Source organism: Lactuca sativa, chromosome 8, assembly GCF_002870075.4.
Source record: "Lactuca sativa cultivar Salinas chromosome 8, Lsat_Salinas_v11, whole genome shotgun sequence".
In the NCBI taxonomy this organism is placed as follows: domain Eukaryota; kingdom Viridiplantae; phylum Streptophyta; class Magnoliopsida; order Asterales; family Asteraceae; genus Lactuca; species Lactuca sativa.
In genome coordinates, this window is record NC_056630.2 from 187708991 (window position 1) to 187729350 (window position 20360).

The 20360-nt window shown below is 36.5% G+C and overlaps 1 protein-coding gene across 1 annotated transcript; it reads right to left on the reverse strand.

Moving 5' to 3' along the window:
- Window positions 1-4377: 4377 nt before the first annotated feature.
- Window positions 4378-5290, reverse strand: LOC111916187 (uncharacterized). The gene has a single exon (XM_023911818.3). It carries the CDS (start codon window positions 5116-5118, stop codon window positions 4510-4512), a length of 609 nt encoding a protein of 202 aa, XP_023767586.1. The 5' UTR covers window positions 5119-5290; the 3' UTR covers window positions 4378-4509.
- Between the last annotated feature and the right edge of the window lie 15070 nt (window positions 5291-20360).

Here is a 20360-nt window from a genome sequence, read left to right on the forward strand (position 1 = left end):
AAAAAAGAGTGTTGAAGATAACATTGCAAGGCGAGATAGTTAAAGTGGAGAGCAACCACATGAGTTTTTTATGATAAGGAAGCCACACTGAAACTCAAGGGTAAAAATTTGCATGGTGCTTGTAAGGCGAACTTTGTTGCATGGTTGAAAATATTGGCCGATTAGGAAGAATCACTGAGCGGAAGATAGAGGTTGTAGGAAATAAGGATGTAATGGTGGACTTGAATTAAAAACTTATGGGACAGTGTTCCATACACAACAATCATAAATGTGTTGGGCGTACATTGATCATAGAGAAATTAAAGGAAGGAAGATTGTGGTGGTTCATACACATTCATAAAATACATCTGATGTCTACCATGATGAGGGTGAGGATGATTGTTGTAGGTGAAGTGAGGATGAGAGGTTGTCCAACGAGGAAATAGGAAGATAGTGTGAGGTTAAAGTTGAAGGAGCCAAATTTTTCCATGGACATAACCTCATATAGGAGGAGTGTAGAGGCTTAGTATCATGTGGTGGGTAGTATATTAGTAGTATAAATGTTAACTTCCTTCCTATTATTTTTGCATGTTATATTAGTTTCACTACACATCCTTTTGACTTGTTATTGTTAGATATATGTTTAGAATATTTTGTATTTCATTCTCTTTTATGCCAAAGGTATTTATAGAATACAATTTAGGAAGCTTCTATCACTCTAAAAATAAAATAAAGAAACTATATGAAGATAATATGGAAAATAGGATAATATCAAATACTAATATAATACTATCTAATACACCCCTCATTCCAAGCAGAAGTAGGACGAATGTTGAGATCCTGAAATCTTCGAACACTCTTGGTTCTGAAATCTTTAAATATTATTGCTCATGATCTTGAATGACTATCTTTTATTCTTTTAAACCGCTATAAATATGGGAAAATGACACAAATGCCCTACAAATTTTCTAGGGTTGGTGTATTTAGTCCCTAAACTATTTTCGTGGCTTTATAAGGGAACGCAGTCGTTTACTTCGGGTCGATTACATCCTTTTGGTCAAAGTGAAAGGGCTATCCAGTTACCCATTTGCCAGATTGACATTTGTTGACCAATTTCCCCGTATTGACTTTGAATTTTCTCAATTTGTTGACCAAACTTTGCCACATCACCAATTCTGCTCCCGACCGAGTTCATTGATTTAGAGAAAATTTCAATACTATTACGTTGGTGTCAAGATAAACACCACGGTATTTGTATAACAAACAAATTCGAAGGAGATTTGAGATGTTTTGGCCTAATTACAGCTTTCACCACTGAATCCTTTGTAATTTCATATAGTGTCTTCAATAAAGCCATAAATCTTTCTGTATAAAATGGATATTGAAATGCCTCTCCGTCGACCTCATGCCGTCTCTCCTTCGACCTCATTCCCTCCATCATCCATTTGTGCTACATTCACAGCTACTTCTTCTTCCTCCAAAATCTACATCAGTCTTTCCAACTAGCCTGGCCTTCTGAATCTAACTTCGTCATTATCATCCCCAAGCTATCTCTTCTCTCCATTTCTCTTTAACCGAATAATTTCATTGGTTCACCTAACTGCCTTAGTCTCCTGTTTCTCTGTAAACAACTTGCTATCTTCTGAAGTTTCATATTTGGGACCTGATTCGTCACCATCTTTGTCGGAATCAACGTTTTCGTTTGTAGTCTTTGCAATGTCGCCATTTGGTTGACGCATAGGGGGAAGAAGGGAAAGTGGACGTGGGATTGAGGGAGGCAAAAGAGGGAACACTGGGATTTGAGGGATTATAGCGATTGGAGGTGTAATTGTGTATGAGATTTGTGGAATCGAAGATTCAGCTGGTGCGATTTGGTTGTGGAGGTGAGTTTGTGGCATTAGGTTTAGAGTTTTTCTTGTGGGTTTTTCTTATCGTCCATCTCCATAGCTTTGTCATGGATGATGTGGCAAGTTTTGTCTATAAACCTACTAAAGCAAGTAAAGGGGACCAAAAACACAGGCTGCCCACGAATTCGTTTCCTCATAAAGCCACATATATAATTTAAAGACTAAAAGGGTAAACCTTAAAAACTTGATAGAACATATTTGTCATTTTCCCCTATAAATATTATAATAAAACTTATCATTTTATCACAACACAACCTTCTTGCAACTCTCTCATTCTCTTATCACACAATTTCCCGACCTTTTAAAACATGTCTTGGCACCAACGAAGAAGTCGTGTTGACCAACGCTTGGGTTAATATGACAAAATACGAAGTTATCGACAATTACGAGGGTAGAACATCTTTTTTGGAATTAGGTTCAAACATATTTTATAAACCAAATGGAAAATGATGAGCATACTATCTATCAAATAAATTTAAAAGTAGAAGACCTTGAAAAAAGATATCACCAAGTTCATCGGTATCTAACACATCAAACGTGGTAGTAGTCAACTGGAAGTCAGTATAATTTAGGAGACCCACATTGAATATGCATCTTTATCAAAGAGTTTTCTCATGATACGATATGAAGAATTGTTAAAGATTATCCAATATTGCAACTCGTACCCTTTAATGTATGAAATGTATTTTTTCTAGTGAAATACTGTTTCAATTAAGTCTAGTAATGTGTCTTTAGCAATGGAATATTAGTTAAAGTTGATGTTCTATATGATTTGGGAAGTTTGTGAACAGAAAGGAAAAGAGAGTTATGTACAAAGAAAGGGAAGGGAGTCGAGGTTCACATCTAAAACCGGTTTTTGAGATCCGATAAAAAAACCGGACCAGTTTTCCAAAACCATTTTTTTTTTGAGAACCAAATCTTTGGTTTGGAATCGGTTTTTATTATACAACTAAAAACAAAAACCGGTCTAGAGAAAACCGTTTAAAAAAAGAAACGGTTTTTACAAAACCAAAACCGGTATATGTTCACCTTTAGAAGGAAGGATGCATACCCTTTCATCTCAGGATTCAAATTCTCAAGTTTTTAGGATAATTTTCTTTTGCCCCTCTTCTATATCTCTTTTTATATATTTGATCATTTAACTATACCATCCATGTAACAAAATTTCCTTTTGGGTTGTTATGATAAGCGGTTACAAAAGTCATGATCCCCTACCAATCACATTCATCAACCACAATCCGAAATTGGACAAAATATAGAAAAACACAACATATTTTTCCGACTTAATAGGTTAAGACCCTCAACATTTTTAGAGATTCCTTTATCGGTTGAGACCCTCCCAAACCTTTTTAATGATTAAATCTTATACCTTACTTGTCATATTAAACATTTTTTGTTTTGCCTTTTAAGTAAATAATCAAACATTTCAACCCAACACTTTCTAGGGTAAGTACTATATCATAATAAAAATCATTGTAGCATATAGCAATGAACTTTTCATTCTTTTTTACCAAAATAGGAAATGTACTTTATTTTTTTTTACCATATTAACAACCAACTTTTATTTTTCCACTAATTCACACAATATATAACCAACGTAACACCAATGTGGCACATGTTACCATGTCGTTATCCACATCAAATGTCATGTACAAAAACGAAGCCATAGAAATTTATGGAAATAAAATACTTTTTCTGTTCATATTTAACCAATCACGATCGGAAACACGTTATAGCAAAAAAAAAATTTAATTAACAAATCATATATCAGTCTCAATCTCAGTTCAGTATAAAATTGTCATGTCATGTTATATGGTTACCCAACATATGTGGGCCCTATAGAAAACTAATAACATATAAAGAAAACCAGTCACATGGGGTTGTCACAAGTACCTACCTCTACCTTCTACTTCTATGAATCAAATTATCAATTAACTAAAACTAAGGATAATTAAGTAATTTCATGTTTTTATTGAATAAATAATTCTTCTGCTACAACTCCACTTTTCTCCAAATCTAATTATTTGGTCCTTGAATAATTAGAAACCCTCAAATGATGATGAGTCCAATTGAACACTCAAAACAGATCATTGCAACATCAATTGCAATAATCGCTTTAGTCCCACATCCAAAGCCTATAGATTGCAGAGTTCCATTAATACAATTGGGTCAAAAGACCACTTTAAGATAAAGAAATTCATATCAAGAATCAATTTCCAGTAAAGAAAATCCATTGAACTTTTAAGATGAATTTTGTTACAGATTTATATTAATCCCTCAATTTGAGCCTAACCCAATTGACACAATCAATCAAGAATGCAATGGAGGTGTGTGGATGTGAGATTAATCTGATTATTATAATATTATTACGACTTTATTTTGAGTGTTCAAGTAGAAGTGATCATGATTATGAATGTCTGATTGTTTAGAGTTGAAACAAATTAACCAATCGCAATTCACACACAATGAAACGAACCATGGAATTCGAGAATGATCATAACACCAGATATTCATTGCATTGCAATATTAAGGTTTAGTAACATCAGGGAGAATAGACAGAGAGAAGAAAGATTTTGAAAATCGAAAAGCCTTACTAGAAGCAGAAACCTCGAAAACGCTTCATTCATTTCATTGCAGCAACTTCGTCGGCAGTAGGAGGCACAGGTTTAGCAACGGCAGGGATGGCGACGTAACCGTTCGAATTAGATCTAACGCCATTTTCTTCGTCATCGCTCTCCTCATCAGAATCCGCGCCAAAATCAAAGCGTCTGGGGGCGAACAGGGACCAGATTAAGTACATGGTAGCGGCGGTGAGAGCACCACATCCAACGCCGAAGAGTAACGCGCCGACGATGCTCATGATGTCCATGGTACGTTCACGAATCGATGCTTTAACAGAGGTAGACGTTGCGGAATAATACGGAACTGAAGAGACAACATCATCGGATGATGATGATTCGATAGAGCGATCAAAAACAGATGCAGAGCGAGGAAGCGATCTGGTGCGATGGAATTCGCGGATTTCGGTGACGAAAAAGGTGAGACGTGGGGAATTGTTGGGGTTTCGAAGAATATGGAAATTAGGTTTTGGGAGGAAAGGATCGTCGGTGGGGTAGTGAGATGATGACGAAGTGATGAAGAAAATGGTTTTGCAAGGTCTTGCGGTGGTGGAGATTGCCAAAACGCCGATGAGGGCCGCGAACAGGAGAACACCGGCGGTCGTCGACGCCATTGACACGGAGGGGGGGAGAGAGAGAAAGATTTTGGAGGATTGGATTGGAATGGAATTTGGGGGAAAGAATTCGCAGGAATTGATGGTTGAATTATACGGAGGGTCTACGGTGAGCCGAGATGAATTTCCGGTCACGTCACTAACAAGTAACAACTTTCAACTTTTTATTTAATCGTGTGGATGAACCCTAGACGATTTAACTATTAATAAATTGCCAAACCTAACTCTCAAGTTCTGTTATTAATATAAACATGTGTTTATGTTTTCTATTTTTGATAAGTATTTAATTTTCTATTTATAGTAACATTCAGACCCCTCCCCCTCTGCCCCCCCCCCCCCCCTTTTTTTTTTCCTAATTTTTAACAACATACAACTTTAAATAATGGTTAATATTTGTATATTTGTCAAAAGGTGTATTTGACAAAACTAGTTGGTAACATTTTGTTAAATGTTACGCGAAATAACATTTGGATTTGAAGCGTTTTGTTTAAACTAAACGTTAAAAGCTTATAGTGTCAAACGAGTCTTTTTGTTTAAAACGTTGTGTTAGAAGCTTCCAAACGCTTTGTGCCGAACATTATTTTCAAAAAGTTTATTGGTCTAGTGGTATGAAATCCCTTGACATTTTATTGTTAATCAAATGTATTATTTTATATTTTTCATCATTTAACTGGGATTTTGTTGATCGCATTTATTATTCAAGTTATAATAATGAACATATTACTTGAATACATGAATCATAATCCTTTGATATCTTTCATTTTCCCAATTTGATTCATAATGTAAGCCTCATGATGTGAACACGGTCTTTTAGTTGGTTACGATGAAGTGTACGTGCTTCGTTCAGTCGGAAAACATGAGAACAAATGAGAGAGGATACGCTAGTGGCACCATGTGCTGAAGACCCAGAAGTACACTCTGATGGTTAAGTCATCTAGGTGTGTATGAGAGAGAGAGAGAGTATGGTTTGTGGGTGTTTGTTATTAGAGAGGAAATCACGCATTCCCTCATAACTGATGCCACCTCTTATAAGTTGTGTAATGCTTGGTTTAGGTATGAGCTTATTCTTCAAATTGTTTGTATTTTCCTTTGGGACTCGGTGAGTTGGAAGCTCCAACTCAACGTGTCGAGAGAGCTTTGGCTGCGAAAATTAATTTACCAACTCGGCGAGTTGAGGTGCTTTAACTCGACGAGTTGGCGGCTGGGAAGGAAACCCTAATTATTAAGGTGTTGCACCCTATTTAAAGGCCTTAAGTCCCTTGGTTGGCCTCCTTGTCAGCCTCCTCTGTCCAGAAAACCTTAATAGCGTGCATCATCTTATTTTGTGAGCGTGTGAGCTTGTGGAGGGTCTTGAGTGTTGATCTTTTGTGCTCTTTTGAAGACGCTTTGAAGTTGGAGGTGTAAAGTTTGGAGGGAAGACTTGGATCCAGAATCTTCCCACTTGTTGCAGTCTTTTGGAGGTATCAAGTTTATACCTTGCTTTGTTATCATTTAGATCTCTTTGTTTTAAGGTTTTATCTTGATTTTGGGCTCATGGGTGGATTGTCCAAGAAGTTGTGTGTTCCAGGGGTTGTTATGTTAGATTTGACCATTTTATGGCCCCTTCTGACTTAAAGTTGCAAGCTTTACTAAGTTCTAGGTCCCATTCATGCAATAAGTTCCTTTTTAGCCCATCTTGAACCCAAGGGTTTCTTTTTTAGCTTGCATGGATGTAAAGTTGGAAGTCAAGCCTCAATCTAATAAGTCTAAAGTTTGGGTTTGACTCACTTTGGATGGTTCCTAAGGGTAAAGTTGGAAACTTTACCCTTCTAGACATCATTTCAGAGGAGATATGAGATTTGGAGTTCCTAGATTTGAGGGAAACAGCTTAATGCATTAAGTTGTTGGATTTTTGGCTAACTCGGCGAGTTCATTAGTGAACTCGGCGAGTTGATGATAGTTTTCCCGATTTGTGCAGTTAATGGAGAAATTCGACGAGTTGAAGGACAACTCGGTGAGTTGGGTCAACTCGGACTGTTGACTTTGACCTTTGACTTTAGTCTTTGACCAAGTTTGACTTATAAGGGGTTTTAGGGCATTTTGAGTTGTATTTAAGGATTTATTTCTGTTTAGGGGTTGAGTAAATCTGATATTCGGAGCCGGGACCTAGTTAGCTATCGTTCAATATTTAAGGTGAGTCTTCTCACTACACTCATGGGTCGAAGTCACCAAGGCCAGCCCATTAATTGTTATGTGATGATTTGTATTGGAATATGGACTTGTTTGTTATTGATCTATATGTGGACTTATGTGTAGACCATGGGAGGAGCCCATGATATTTGGCAAGAACATGGGAGGAGCCTATAACCCAGGGATATAAGACCATAGGGGTAGCCCATGGCATTCCATTGAAGACCACAGAGGGAGTCCATGGCAAAATTATATGTATGTGTGCATGATATTATGTGATTTTATGTTTGCATGTTTGGGAAACTCACTAAGCGTGTGCTTACAGTTTTGTTGGATGTTTCAGGTACTTCTGGTTCTAACGGCAATGGCCCGACTTGATGGCGCGACATGCATTCTCTAATATTTATGCATCTAGTTTTCGATACTCTGATCTTTTGGAAACATTGTGGCTGTGTAATGGGATTATTTTGGACACAATTATGGTTGATTTTTATATTTATAAAAGTTAAAAATTTCTATAAAATTTAGGCTGTTACAAGTTGGTATCCGAGCCTAGATTGTTGCAGGTCAGATTAGGGCCCGAGCTCCCTCGTTCAGGGAGTACAAGGCGTGTGGAGCGCCTGATTTCTTCGGGGTCAGGGATCCCATCACTATTCGACGCTGGGTGGTAGACATGAAGAATGCCCAACGCACGAGCTTTTGCCTCGATGCGGCAAAGGTGGGGTTCACATCTTATATGTTGAGGGATCGAGCACGAGACTGGTGGGAGGAGGTTACTCGCGAGGTAGGATCAGCAGGTGTGGCTAAGATGTCTTGAGAGGAGTTTGTGCGGAGGTTTGATCATGAGTTTTCACCGTCCATCGAAGTGTAATGTTTGGTGAGAGAGTTCCAAGATTTACAGCAAACTACCGAGATGGTGGCGGAGATCACCGCCATGTTTTCGAAGAGGGCATTATTGGTTTTGCAGTACGCTGCGGATGAGGAGATGAAGAAGGCGAGGTATCATTCCATGATGAGGGATGATATTCAGGAGTTTGTGAGCTTTTTGAGGTGCAAGACCCTGAATGGCATGGTAGAGAAGGCCCGAGATTGGGAAATTGAGTTAGAGCTCTGCACGAAGCGGAAGCCTGAGCAGGTTCAGGCAACTGTGGGTCAGGCTAAGAAGCCTAAGACCTCCGATCCTCCCAGAAAGAGCCAACAGGGCCGTGGCCAATGTGCCAAGTGCGGTAAGCCACACAGTGGAGCTTATTCAGCTACAGGCCCGGTATGCTATGCATGTGGTCAGCTGGGTCACATGAGTCGGGATTGCCCCAAGAAGGGCTTGATTTGTTTCCACTGCAACCAGACCGGTCATAAAAAGGCCGATTTTCCGAGGCTGGATAGAGGAGGAGGAGCGGTGCCAGCGCCTGCACCCGCCACGATAAGGATCACTGATGGCCGCCCGATCAAGGCGGAAGCTCCTGCGGTGAAGAGTCGCACATTTCAGTTGACTACTGAGGATGCCTGTGTAGCGCTAGACATCGTGACTGATATGCAATCTATTTCTGTCTTGCTTATCTTATTGTTATGCTTATGTTGTTATGATTTCATATAGGGACCTTTCTGGTCAATGGTTTGTCGGCTTAGATTCTTTTTGATTTGGGGGTTACCCGATCATTTATATATCTTACGCTCAACAAAAAGTTTCGACATGCTCCGGGGACTTTGGATTCCCCAATAGAGGTGGAGATTACAGATGATCGCACCGTCAGTTCCGCAAGGGTATTTCGGAGGATTGTTCTGAATATGTTCGGGAAAAGGTTTCCTATCGATTTGGTTTCGATTCCTGTCATACCCCCGAACCAGACGGCGGAAACGTCCGGAGGCGGGTGACTTCATTGTGCAGTATCATAACAATTGAGTATAAATGAAAAAAAGCAATCCAAACATCATACATTGAGATAACAAACTTACATTGTTTAAATATTGTATTTGTTCTTCGAGTAACACAAAAGAGACATAAGCAAAAAAATTCCAAACTACAACTAAATAGTCCTGCATTCGCGTCCCTTGTTACTTGCTTACTAGATCCCTGAGAACACAAGTCGTTTTGAAAAGGCGTCAACTAAAAAGTTGGTGAGTTCATAAACATTTTTGTATATAATTGTTTTACACTTGTTTAGAATCGTGCTCATTGTACTTTCAGAAGATCCGATATCTTATATGAAATCGTTTGAAGTCTTGTTTTGAAAATCATGGGTATATGTGTGCATGTCGTTACTTTGGTTTATCCTTATGAGTGATTTTGAAAAGTAGTGTAGTTTGTAAAGGCGAGCTGTGTTCGAGAGAATAGTTATTTTGAGTAATAATAGGCAACCGTTTCTAGAAAAATCCCCTATTTTCGAAAAGAGAATATAGTTGTAAATCTTGTTTTTCTTATCGGGTACAATTGAGTGTTCGTTCTAGTTTATCGTTATCGAAATCGTATAAAATCGTTTTCTCCATAAAATCCTATATTTTCTGCCATAAAATATTCGTAAGTTCTATTTCCAACTGTGTATACTTGTGTTAGCTTATCGTTTTCAAAATTGTTTACAAACGTTTTCCATAAAGTCTTACGTTTTCTTATTTGTAAAATAGTAGTATTAAAACTCTAATACTGGTTAGGTGAAAGAAATCAACATGGCGATTGTGGACATTCTACGCAATGAAAAAGGACAGTCAACACAACAAATGCGGACCATCACTACCCTGCGTAGGACAGTCAACACAACGTGCCAAAATTTATTTATGAGGTTTTCCTTGCATAAATTTCAAGATAACATGACATATTCTAGTGAGTCATTATAATCATACTAATATAACCGAGATATGTTTTGGCGTTTCTCAGGCGCCCTCGTTTTGATAAAGATATATGTCACCCTAGACTGGCCGGTCTAGCTGTAGCGAACAACGAAGGTGCGGGGTGTCAACCCCATATAGATCTATACACAAATTCCCGCTCTCCCTCCAGGAGACTATGGCTATAACTCCTTACAGGATTTTAGACGTACACTAATATTTTTAGATTTAGGTACTTTTGAGATTTGTCTGACTAGAATATTAACAACCTTTTGAGCAATCGTTGAGATCCATTATCTGTTAGATAAATAATGATACTCGTACTCATTGAATAGAAATATCGTTTTCGTTTCATATCGATTATTGAAAAATAACCCATTTTGAACATTTATCGAAATGACCTAAAATTATCGGAGTTGGTAAAAATGGTCCATCCCTTCTATAAATTTATCGGCTCGGGCCCATATTAGATAAAAGAAAAAGTGTCAAGTTGTAATTTGTGTAAATTTATGATTGCGGGTTATGACACGCATTTTCTGTTTTATGACATACATATCATCACTTATGTTTCTGAAGGTTTTACGACAGCAGTTTATGACATGCAAATATTTTTGTCATGAAAATCTGTTTTCGTATATTTCTCTTGATAAAATTATTTATATTAAATATTTATAAATAATCTCAGCTAGTTTGTTAATCTAGTAAAAATTCATGAGTATGACATAATATTCCAAGATAACCTTTATATTTATGTTTAACCAACAGTGATTCCAAAATATTATTATTTCCATAGTTTAATCACTTTCCAAAATATTTTATCTAACAACTTATTTAAGTAAAGCTTGAAGCAATTCCTTATAGTTGTGATAAAAAAAATTTGTGACTTATACTTGGTACATACTAGTTCTTGTTTCCAAACATGTTTTGTGAAATATAATCCAAACTCTTGAGACTTGACCAAAATCTCGAGTTTTTGGACTATTTATAAGGGGTTTCGTACTTAGCACATGTAAGAAGGCATGCATACACAATAAACAAATAGATCATGATTTACACAAGACTTTGACTTGTACTCTCCCCCAAAAACAATAAAAACTTAGAAAAGGTGGGGTACGAAGCTCACCTTGGGTTGGTTGATGAGTTGTTTGGAGTGATGGAGTGAAGATTTCAAGCCTAAAATTTTGGCTGAGATTAGGAACTTCCTGGGAGGAATGTTGTCCTAAAGGTGATCATCACATATTATTATAAATAAAATAATATGGATTCATTTTGAAAATTAAATAAAATGTTAGATGAGTGGAGAAACTTACTTAAAAACTCTAGAGAGGAGTTGAGAAATTTAGCTTTCAACTAGCTCTTGTTCTTGCTTTTGAGATGAGTTTTTGAGAGAATATGAGAGAGTGATAGAAGTGGGGAAGTCTAAAACTCCTCCACAGACATTGCTTTAAGAGGATAAAAGAAAAGGTGGGAGACTTAAGTGTATGGAAATCTGAGGGTCCATGCTTTGTTATTTGGTGGGTAATGCCTTGGTTACTGTGATTTGCATATGGAATAAGAATTATGTCAAATCACAAAGTCAAACCTCTTTGTCCTTATCCTATTCTTATCTTAATTGAAAATAATCCCTTTATAAATCTTAGGCATTATTTTATATGAATATGTTTAAAATAATTAATTTTGGCATAGAATAGGGGTTTAAGGTAGGGATGTAAGTGGGTCCAAACCGGGACTGGATGGACCCGTACCTGGAAAACCCGGAACCGGTCAACAGGATTTTGTAGAACCGAAAACCGGACCGGTATATAAGAACCGGTTCCAGTTCGGTTCCGAGTACGGTACCGGGTAAAGTGGGTCTAGAACCGGAAAACCCGGAAACATCAAAGTGGGTAGGTTGGAACCGAATAAAGTGGGTTTAGAACCAGAAAACCCGAAAAACCCGGATTTGTTTGGTAATTACTTACTACTTAGTGGGTTGAACTTTAAATAATTTCATATTGATATCCCGAATTCGGGGGACTGTAAGTCACTGAATATGAAACCAAAATTGACAAACTTATAGTCCAAAATCATGTACAAACTCTAAACTACACTCTGGAAAAAACCACATGTCAATCCGACTTTAAATGAATGAGATATGCATGTGTTAAAATTTTCACAGAATTGAAAGTACAAAAACAAATAGCTGAAAAGTTGAAAATTTTCAGCTTTGATATCCCGACTTTGGGGGGGCTGTAAGTCATTGAATATTAGACCAAAAATGACAAAATTATAGTCTAAAATCATGTACAAACTCTAAACTACAAGTTGGAAAAAACCGCATGTCAATCCGACTTCAAACGGATTAGATATGCATGTTTTAAAAACTTTCACAGAATACAAAAAAGCTGAATAACTAAAAGCGTCCAACTTTGATATCTCGACCTTGGGGGACTGTAAATTAATGAATATAAAACTAAAAATGACAAAATTATAGTCTAAAATGATGTACAAACTATAAACTACACGTTGGAAAAAACCGTATGTCAATTCAACTTGAAACGAATGAGATATGCATGTTTTAAATGTTTCACAAAAAACCGGTTTTTGTGAAACATTTAAAACATGCATATCTCATTCGTTTCAAGTCGAATTGACATACGGTTTTTTCCAACGTGTATTTTAGAGTTTGTACATGATTTTAGACTATAAGTTTGTCATTTTTAGCTTTATATTCATTGATTTACAGTCCCCCAAAGTCGAGATATCAAAGCTGGAAGCTTTTAGTTTTTCAGCTTTTTTGTATTCTGTGAAAGTTTTTAAAACATGCATATCTAATTCGTTTGAAGTCGGATTGACATGAGGTTTTTTCCAGCTTGTAGTTTAGAGTTTGTAAATGATTTTAGACTATAATTTTGTCATTTTTTGTCTAATATTCAATGACTTACAGCCCCCAAAGTCGGGATATCAAAGCTGAAAATTTTCAACTTTTCAACTATTTGTTTTTGTACTTTCAATTCTGTAAAAAATTTAACACATGCATATCTCATTCATTTAAAGTCGGATTGACATGTGGTTTTTTCCAGAGTGTAGTTTAGAGTTTGTACATGATTTTGGACTATAAGTTTGTCAATTTTGGTTTCATATTCAATGACTTACAGTCCCCCGAAGTCGGGATATCATTATGAAATTGTTTAAAGTTCAACCCACTAAGTAGTAAGTAATTTCCAAACAAATCCGGGTTTTTCGGGTTTTCCGGTTCTAAACCCACTTTATCCGGTTCCAACCTACCCACTTTGATGTTTCCGGGTTTTCCGGTTCTAGACCCACTTTACCCGGAACCGAACCGGAACCGGTTCTTATATACCGGTTTGGTTTTCGGTTGTACAAAATCCCGTTAACCGGTTCCGGGTCCATCTGGTCTGGGTTTGGACCCACTTACATCCCTAATAGAAATAACAATGTACTCCATGTGTGTGACAAAAAAAGAAAGTACATTGTTATTTCTGTTTTCCACAACCACACACGCACACACATTGTAACACATGCGTACATTTTTTTCATTTATTTTCCCTGATAAATTTTATGCGAAAGTTTTTCATACTAAACTAATAATTGTTTTTTTTCTCGAATTCAATTAATATCAAGATACAAAATTGATGACATGAGGTGAATCAGGTAGGGCGGTGGAATCTATTTGAATATAATTATAGTTTAAATGGTGTAACAGCCCAAATTTTACAAAGAAAATTTTTCGTTTTAATTAATCAGCCGATTACACATTCCATGAGTTTTCAAAACATTTGTTTCCAATTCACATTCATTACATCATTGTTGTGTTTTTATGAAATCATCAGAGAGTCCCCAAAACATCCAAAAGAGAGGTAGAGTACACGCCACGTCATCACGCCTTGCCTTTGCCCTTAGGCTCCGAAGTACCTGCAACAATCAACAACATGTAATCGAAATGCTTAGTGAGTTTCCCAGAGCATACCACACACAATCACATATCCTGATAGCCATAAAGCTACACGCATAACACATAAACCATGCATACATAAAATCTATAATAGTGACATGGGCTACCCTACATGGTCTTTACCTAGGACTGACATGGGCTCCCCCACATGGTCTTCACCTAGGAATGCCAAGGGCTACCCCACATGGTCTTACATCCAATGCCACGGGCTCCCCCCGGGGTCTTAGACCCATAGGTATGGTGAGAAGACTCACCTGACACGAACGCTGAACTAATACTTTTTCGACTGGATATGCCCCACGAACTGCTCCAACTCAACTACCTAAAAGTGACATGTAATACCCAGTCATTAACCTTAAAGTCCGCCCTGGTCCACTTCAGTTAGGATCAAGTCAACAGTCCATGTTGACCCAAACTCGCCGAGTACAACTAATGACTCGCCGAGTTTCCAAGGATAACATCTACTCGCCGAGTCATCGAGGTGACTCGCCGAGTTCATACGGTCTTGGCTGATAATCTAAGGTCCACTCATCGAGTTTCCTTGCTTGCCACTCGACACGTTTATGACCATCAAATCAATTGGGGAATCTTACTTGACTCGCCGAGTTGTTCCTTCAACTCGTCGAGTTCTAGGCAATCTTCTTCCGGCTCGCCGAGTTGTTCATCCAACTCGTCGAGTTCATAGCAATGTTCATCAGGCTCGTCGAGTTGTTCATCCAACTTGCCGAGTCCATGCCTGTCTTCATATGACTCGCCGAGTCTCCCCCTGAGACTTGCCGAGTCCTATCAGATCTCGAGCCATACAGACTCCTTGGAGCCATGTAATGCTTCCAAATTACAGATCTAGGCTCCTGAGGCATGCTTTTCACGTAAAGTTGCAAACTTTACGTGCATGCATGGCTTTAAGGCCTTAAAATAGCAAATCTAAGCTTGGAATTGAGTCATACACTTGAGGGGAGGCACATGCTAGGCCAAATTGATAACTTTATGCATCTCAAGGTCAAAAGGAGTCCAGATCTGAAGTTACAACTTCAGATCTTGGCTTAAACACAAAATCCCTTTCCTAGAATCCATGCACAAAAGGGTTTGGAAGGAAATGAGCCAAGGAACAACTTAATACCTCCAGAAAGTGCCCCACAGATGTAAATCTTGAATCCCCACGAGTCCTTTGCTTCTTCTAGCTTGTTTCCCCAAGTGCTTCCTTCACCAAATCTCTCCTTCAAGCTTAAAATCACCAAGAACACACCCGCACTCAAATCCGGGTTTTTGGGAGGAAAAGAACTGTAAAGGGGAGGCTAAGGGAGGCTTATGACCCTTTAAATAGGGTGCAAGGCCCCGAAGTTTAGGGTTTCATCTGCCAGCATCTACTCGTTGAGTCCCATAGCGAACTCGGCGAGTAGATCATTAAAATTCACGGGCAAACCTGCTACTACTCGACGAATAAGGAAGCCAACTCACTGAGTAGGTTCAAAAAATGACAAACCAAAATGTCAATATTAATACCTGAGGATCAGGGCGTTACAAATGGTGTTTATTAGTAAGGAATGTGAGATTGGGATAAATAGTAAGGAAAATTATAAAGTACATTGATATCTTCTCCGTTAGCCTAATCAGAGGCTAAATGCAAGAAAAAACAATATTATTTAATATCGACACATTACAAGTTTTTCTTATTCGAAATAAAATATGGTTTTATAAATCGTTGTTCGATGAAGCTAAATGCAAGAAAAAAACAATATTATTTAATATCGACGGATTATAAGTTTTTCTTATTCGAAATAAAATATGGTTTTATAAATCGTTGTTCGATGAATCTAATTGGCTGTCAAGATAGAAAAGAGATGTAAGAAACAAAGTCAAATAATGAAGAATGGTAATGTACTTGATTAAAATGACCATTAATGGTGATTTTTCCGTTTATAGCTGTAACATCCATATAAATCATGATAAATTTAAACTTTTTAAATACGACCCAAAACCATAAAGTGTTTACAAAATGGTTTTCAAAACATTTTCAACATTCGAGTTTTCCCAAAATCATAGATCATAACAAGCACTACAAACAAAATGTCATTTAATGGCACACAAAAAGTGTCACTAAATACCTAAAAAAGTGTCACTAGAAGTGCTCCTACTAAAACCATTTAGTGACACTTTTCAGTTTTGTCGCTGCAGTTTTTAGAGGTTTAGTGGCACTTTTTTATTTGCCACAATACAATAAAATATTGTGGCATATATTTTAAACCGCTAATTACACATGATTTCAAAATTCATGCTACTTATAGCAACACAAAAAAACTAATTTAATTGTAATCCGTTGAAAATAATAAAAGTTCCATTGTTGATATTTTGAATTTTTTTAAAAAATAGTCTACGTAAATGTCAAATAAGTCTAGGGCTGGCAATTCTCGACGCGACACGCGACACGACACGAAATAAATGGGTTTGGGTTGAGTTTTTCAACCCGCCAACCCGCCAACCCGTTTATTAAACGGGTCATATATGGGTTTCTCAAAAAATAAACGGGTTGACCCGCCAACCCATTTATATTATTAATAAAAAAATTATTTTATTTTTAAATGTATTTATGTATCAAGTATTAATATTTAATAAGTATTACAAAAATATACCATTTATTCATAGACCATTTGACTGTTTTGACATTATGACTAATGGTGAATGGTTTAATGTCATAAGTCGTAAGCTATAAGGCTAAGTTTGTAACATGTTTCTATGAATGTTTTTAATTTTCATTTGGATGTTTAAGACTTAAATATGTAAAATTCGGACCCATGAACCCAAATCTGACCCACGAACCCGCCAACTTGCGAACCCGTTTAAATAAATGGGTTGGTGGGTCATATATGGGTTTATGTTCCAAACCCGCCAACCCGTGACCTGTATATTTAAATGGGTTGTGTTTGGGTTGACACATTTTGACACGCCAACCCGCCAACCCGCGACACGCCAACCCGAACACGACACGATTGCCAGGCCTAAATAAGTCTAAAGCTGCACATGAAGCATCATCACTCACTAAACCTACCCAAAACTCTAAGGCAACACAATCAACAAATGCAAATCCATATGCAGTTGAATCATCATCAAGACTTCTAATACCTCCTGCACAAATGAAATTATTAATAAATACGATTATATTTAAATAAAGTATTTAAATGATGGTAATATATTGGCAATTGGCAACAAAGTCTTATATAACTAAAAAGTATATACCTCCTTTATAGCAAGAAGATGTATAGCTTAAGGCCCAATGTTTCCATTGATAAGGTTGATGGTGTAAGGATACTTACTAGTTTTCTTTGAGTTACATGTAAACATTTAGGAACATAATATTTAATAAATAATGACACATTATCTACAAATGACTAAATATAATACTTAATAATAACATAAACGGAAATACATTTAGGTCACAAAACTTACAGCAGTAGACGCCCATGATTTTGCTTGCTCTAATGTTTCCAGTTGCTCCACTCGCCTAACTTTATATCTTCAAATTTTACATAAAATTGATGAATAATCATTTAATGATAATCTAGGAACTTGTACCAAATCAACAAATGAAAAGATTTTGAGCATTTTAGTAACATACGCACGAGCCAACAACTTTTCAATTGATTGTCAGTGATACAAACTTACACAAATGCAAAAAATAGATGATAATTCGTTGTTGGCCAAAATACCAATCTAGTGTTATTGATCATGAGCTCAACTTTCCCAGTAAAAGTGGGGTAGGGGTAGGTGGAAAATGAATCAATATAGATGTAAGATTAATTATAACAACTATGTATTGAATCAAGCTAACAATGTCATTACCCATAACCCTCCTTCGATTAACTAGAAATATGCTATGAAATTGATGGGGAGTGAGATTGTAATAAAACAATGTAAGAGTGAACAAGAAATGAAGAACAATGGATTCAGGGAAGAAGATTTGTTATTACTGTAATGATTGTCAAGGATACACAAAAAATAACCAACTCTCTCTCTCTCTCTCTCTCTCTCTCTCTTTCTCCCCCTATATATATATATATATATATATATATATATATATATATATATATATATATATATATATATATATATATATATATATAACTGATCGTGCATGAAATTACTACAATAAGATAACTGATCGTGCATGCACGTCTCTCTCCATTCCCTTTTATTCTTTTCTTACCTCAGAAAAACTTTAGCCACTTACCGATTTTTCCCTTCCTGAACAAACATGGAGAATTCTTGGTTTATGTCCTTTTATAGTTAGTAATTCCATATCTCTATCAGAAATGATTTAGAATATAAGGTCAAAACAAGAACCGAAAACCAATACTGCACTGATGTATTGATAAGACTCAAAATATCAAGATAAACCGAGTGATTTGATACTTGTCCCAAGGTATGAAATACAAGATTTCTCACAAGATATATGATGATTTCCATATACTATCTACCCTCTTATATTCTATGTTGCAACAAACTCCAAAAGACCCCTCCCATTAATAGGTTGCTATTTATTTATTTGATTCCCTAATTTACCCCTTCTAAACTACTTGAATAACATATGAGGTATAGCAAAATAAAGTTATTACATGTAGTCATAGTCTGGATACATGTGGTACAAAGTCAAAATCATATAGATCAACATCTTTCAGCTGTTTAACAAACATGCTATTGAAACACAACCAAATCCGATAATGATCTAATCTAAATAGATGAATAGTAAAGTTAACCTAGGTAAGGGTTGCATTATCACCTAGATCTATTAGAAATATATTCAACGGGTGAGTCGACTTCAGGAGAGTTACCAAGATAATCAAGAATCTAAAATGAAATTAAAAAAAAATCAAGCAATTTTATAAAAGAAACCAGACATTAGGAATAATGATAAAAGGCCCATTATTTAATTTTTATTATTCTACAATTATACCTTATTTTCCAAATTGAGAGACAGTCGCTTATGTATGCTCGCATGATTAAAAGGTAAAAACCAAGTGGGAATTTCAAAATTTGAAGTTTTATACATAAGAACCTGTGATTTATAAATTATCCCAAAACATAGATTCTACTCGGAGGAGTAAGCTTCAATACATCCCTTAAGGGTTCGCTGTCCAAGGTTGAGGTAATCTAGAAAATCATTTATTCTATAGAATAAGAAAACACTACATCAGATAACACTAGTTTTAATGTAGAACAAAAAAATGAGAAAATTAAAGGAATTTATTAACTATACAAGAATATAGATAACAAGTACCTCTGGAAAGGGGTGTATTCTAAGTACTTCCTGATGGTGAATGCTGTAATGAAATGGGTTCCATATGCATTTGAAAATGTGCACCTTTCAAAGTTCTTGAACTACAAGGGAAATGAAGAATAGAAGAAATTAGGATCAACTAACTAGGGAGAGATTACTATCAGTTACATGCTCAATTTAAATACACAAATTCCATTCCAAAGAGAAGAGTCTTCTGTTATCTTTTGGGCAACTCAAATATGTTGTCTACAACTCTAAACTCCCTGTTGTCCAATTAGAAGTTATTCTTTAAGATGTTGGTTATTCGGAGCACTTGATAAACCGCCTTTTCTTACATTTTTCATGCCTATAAGACCTACCTTTTAAGATCAAAGCAATAATAATCTTACTCTGGATATCGGTCTTACAAGTAAAAAATGTAAACAAGAAATAAGATGAAGTCTTTCGTTCATTAGATCATCATACATCATGACAAATTTGGGGTGTATAAACCAGTAGCAAAAAGTAAACTGCCAATATATGTCAATTTCTAATACATATGAACTTTTTTCGATAATAAATCAACTGCAAGTTGAGAATAATGAAATTAACAAGTAGGTTGAATTGTTTGCCATTTTCAACAGTCAAGGAGAACGATAATCCAGGAGTGCTATTTTGCCTGATGATGTTTTTAATAGCTGAATCCATAACTCTAAAAGATGATTCAAAATCCAAATTACTTTTATTTGTATCCTCATAACCACCGGAATCCGAAACTCGCCATGAACTGCAACCGTGCATCACATCCGTTGACTAAGGTGGAAGATCTTGGTTATGAATCGGTGTTTATCTCCTTTCCTGCTTCATAGGCGTCGACGACAATGATAGATTGTATGGAAAGTCCGGAACTCACGTGAATCATATTCAAATTTCTTTTGTTGCTTAAAGAACCTTTCCTTCGGCTCATGATTCGAGGCGACGGTGACAGGATCCAGGAATTCTTGCTCTCCGTTTTCGTTGAGTATATTCAAAATGAAGGAGCTCGGA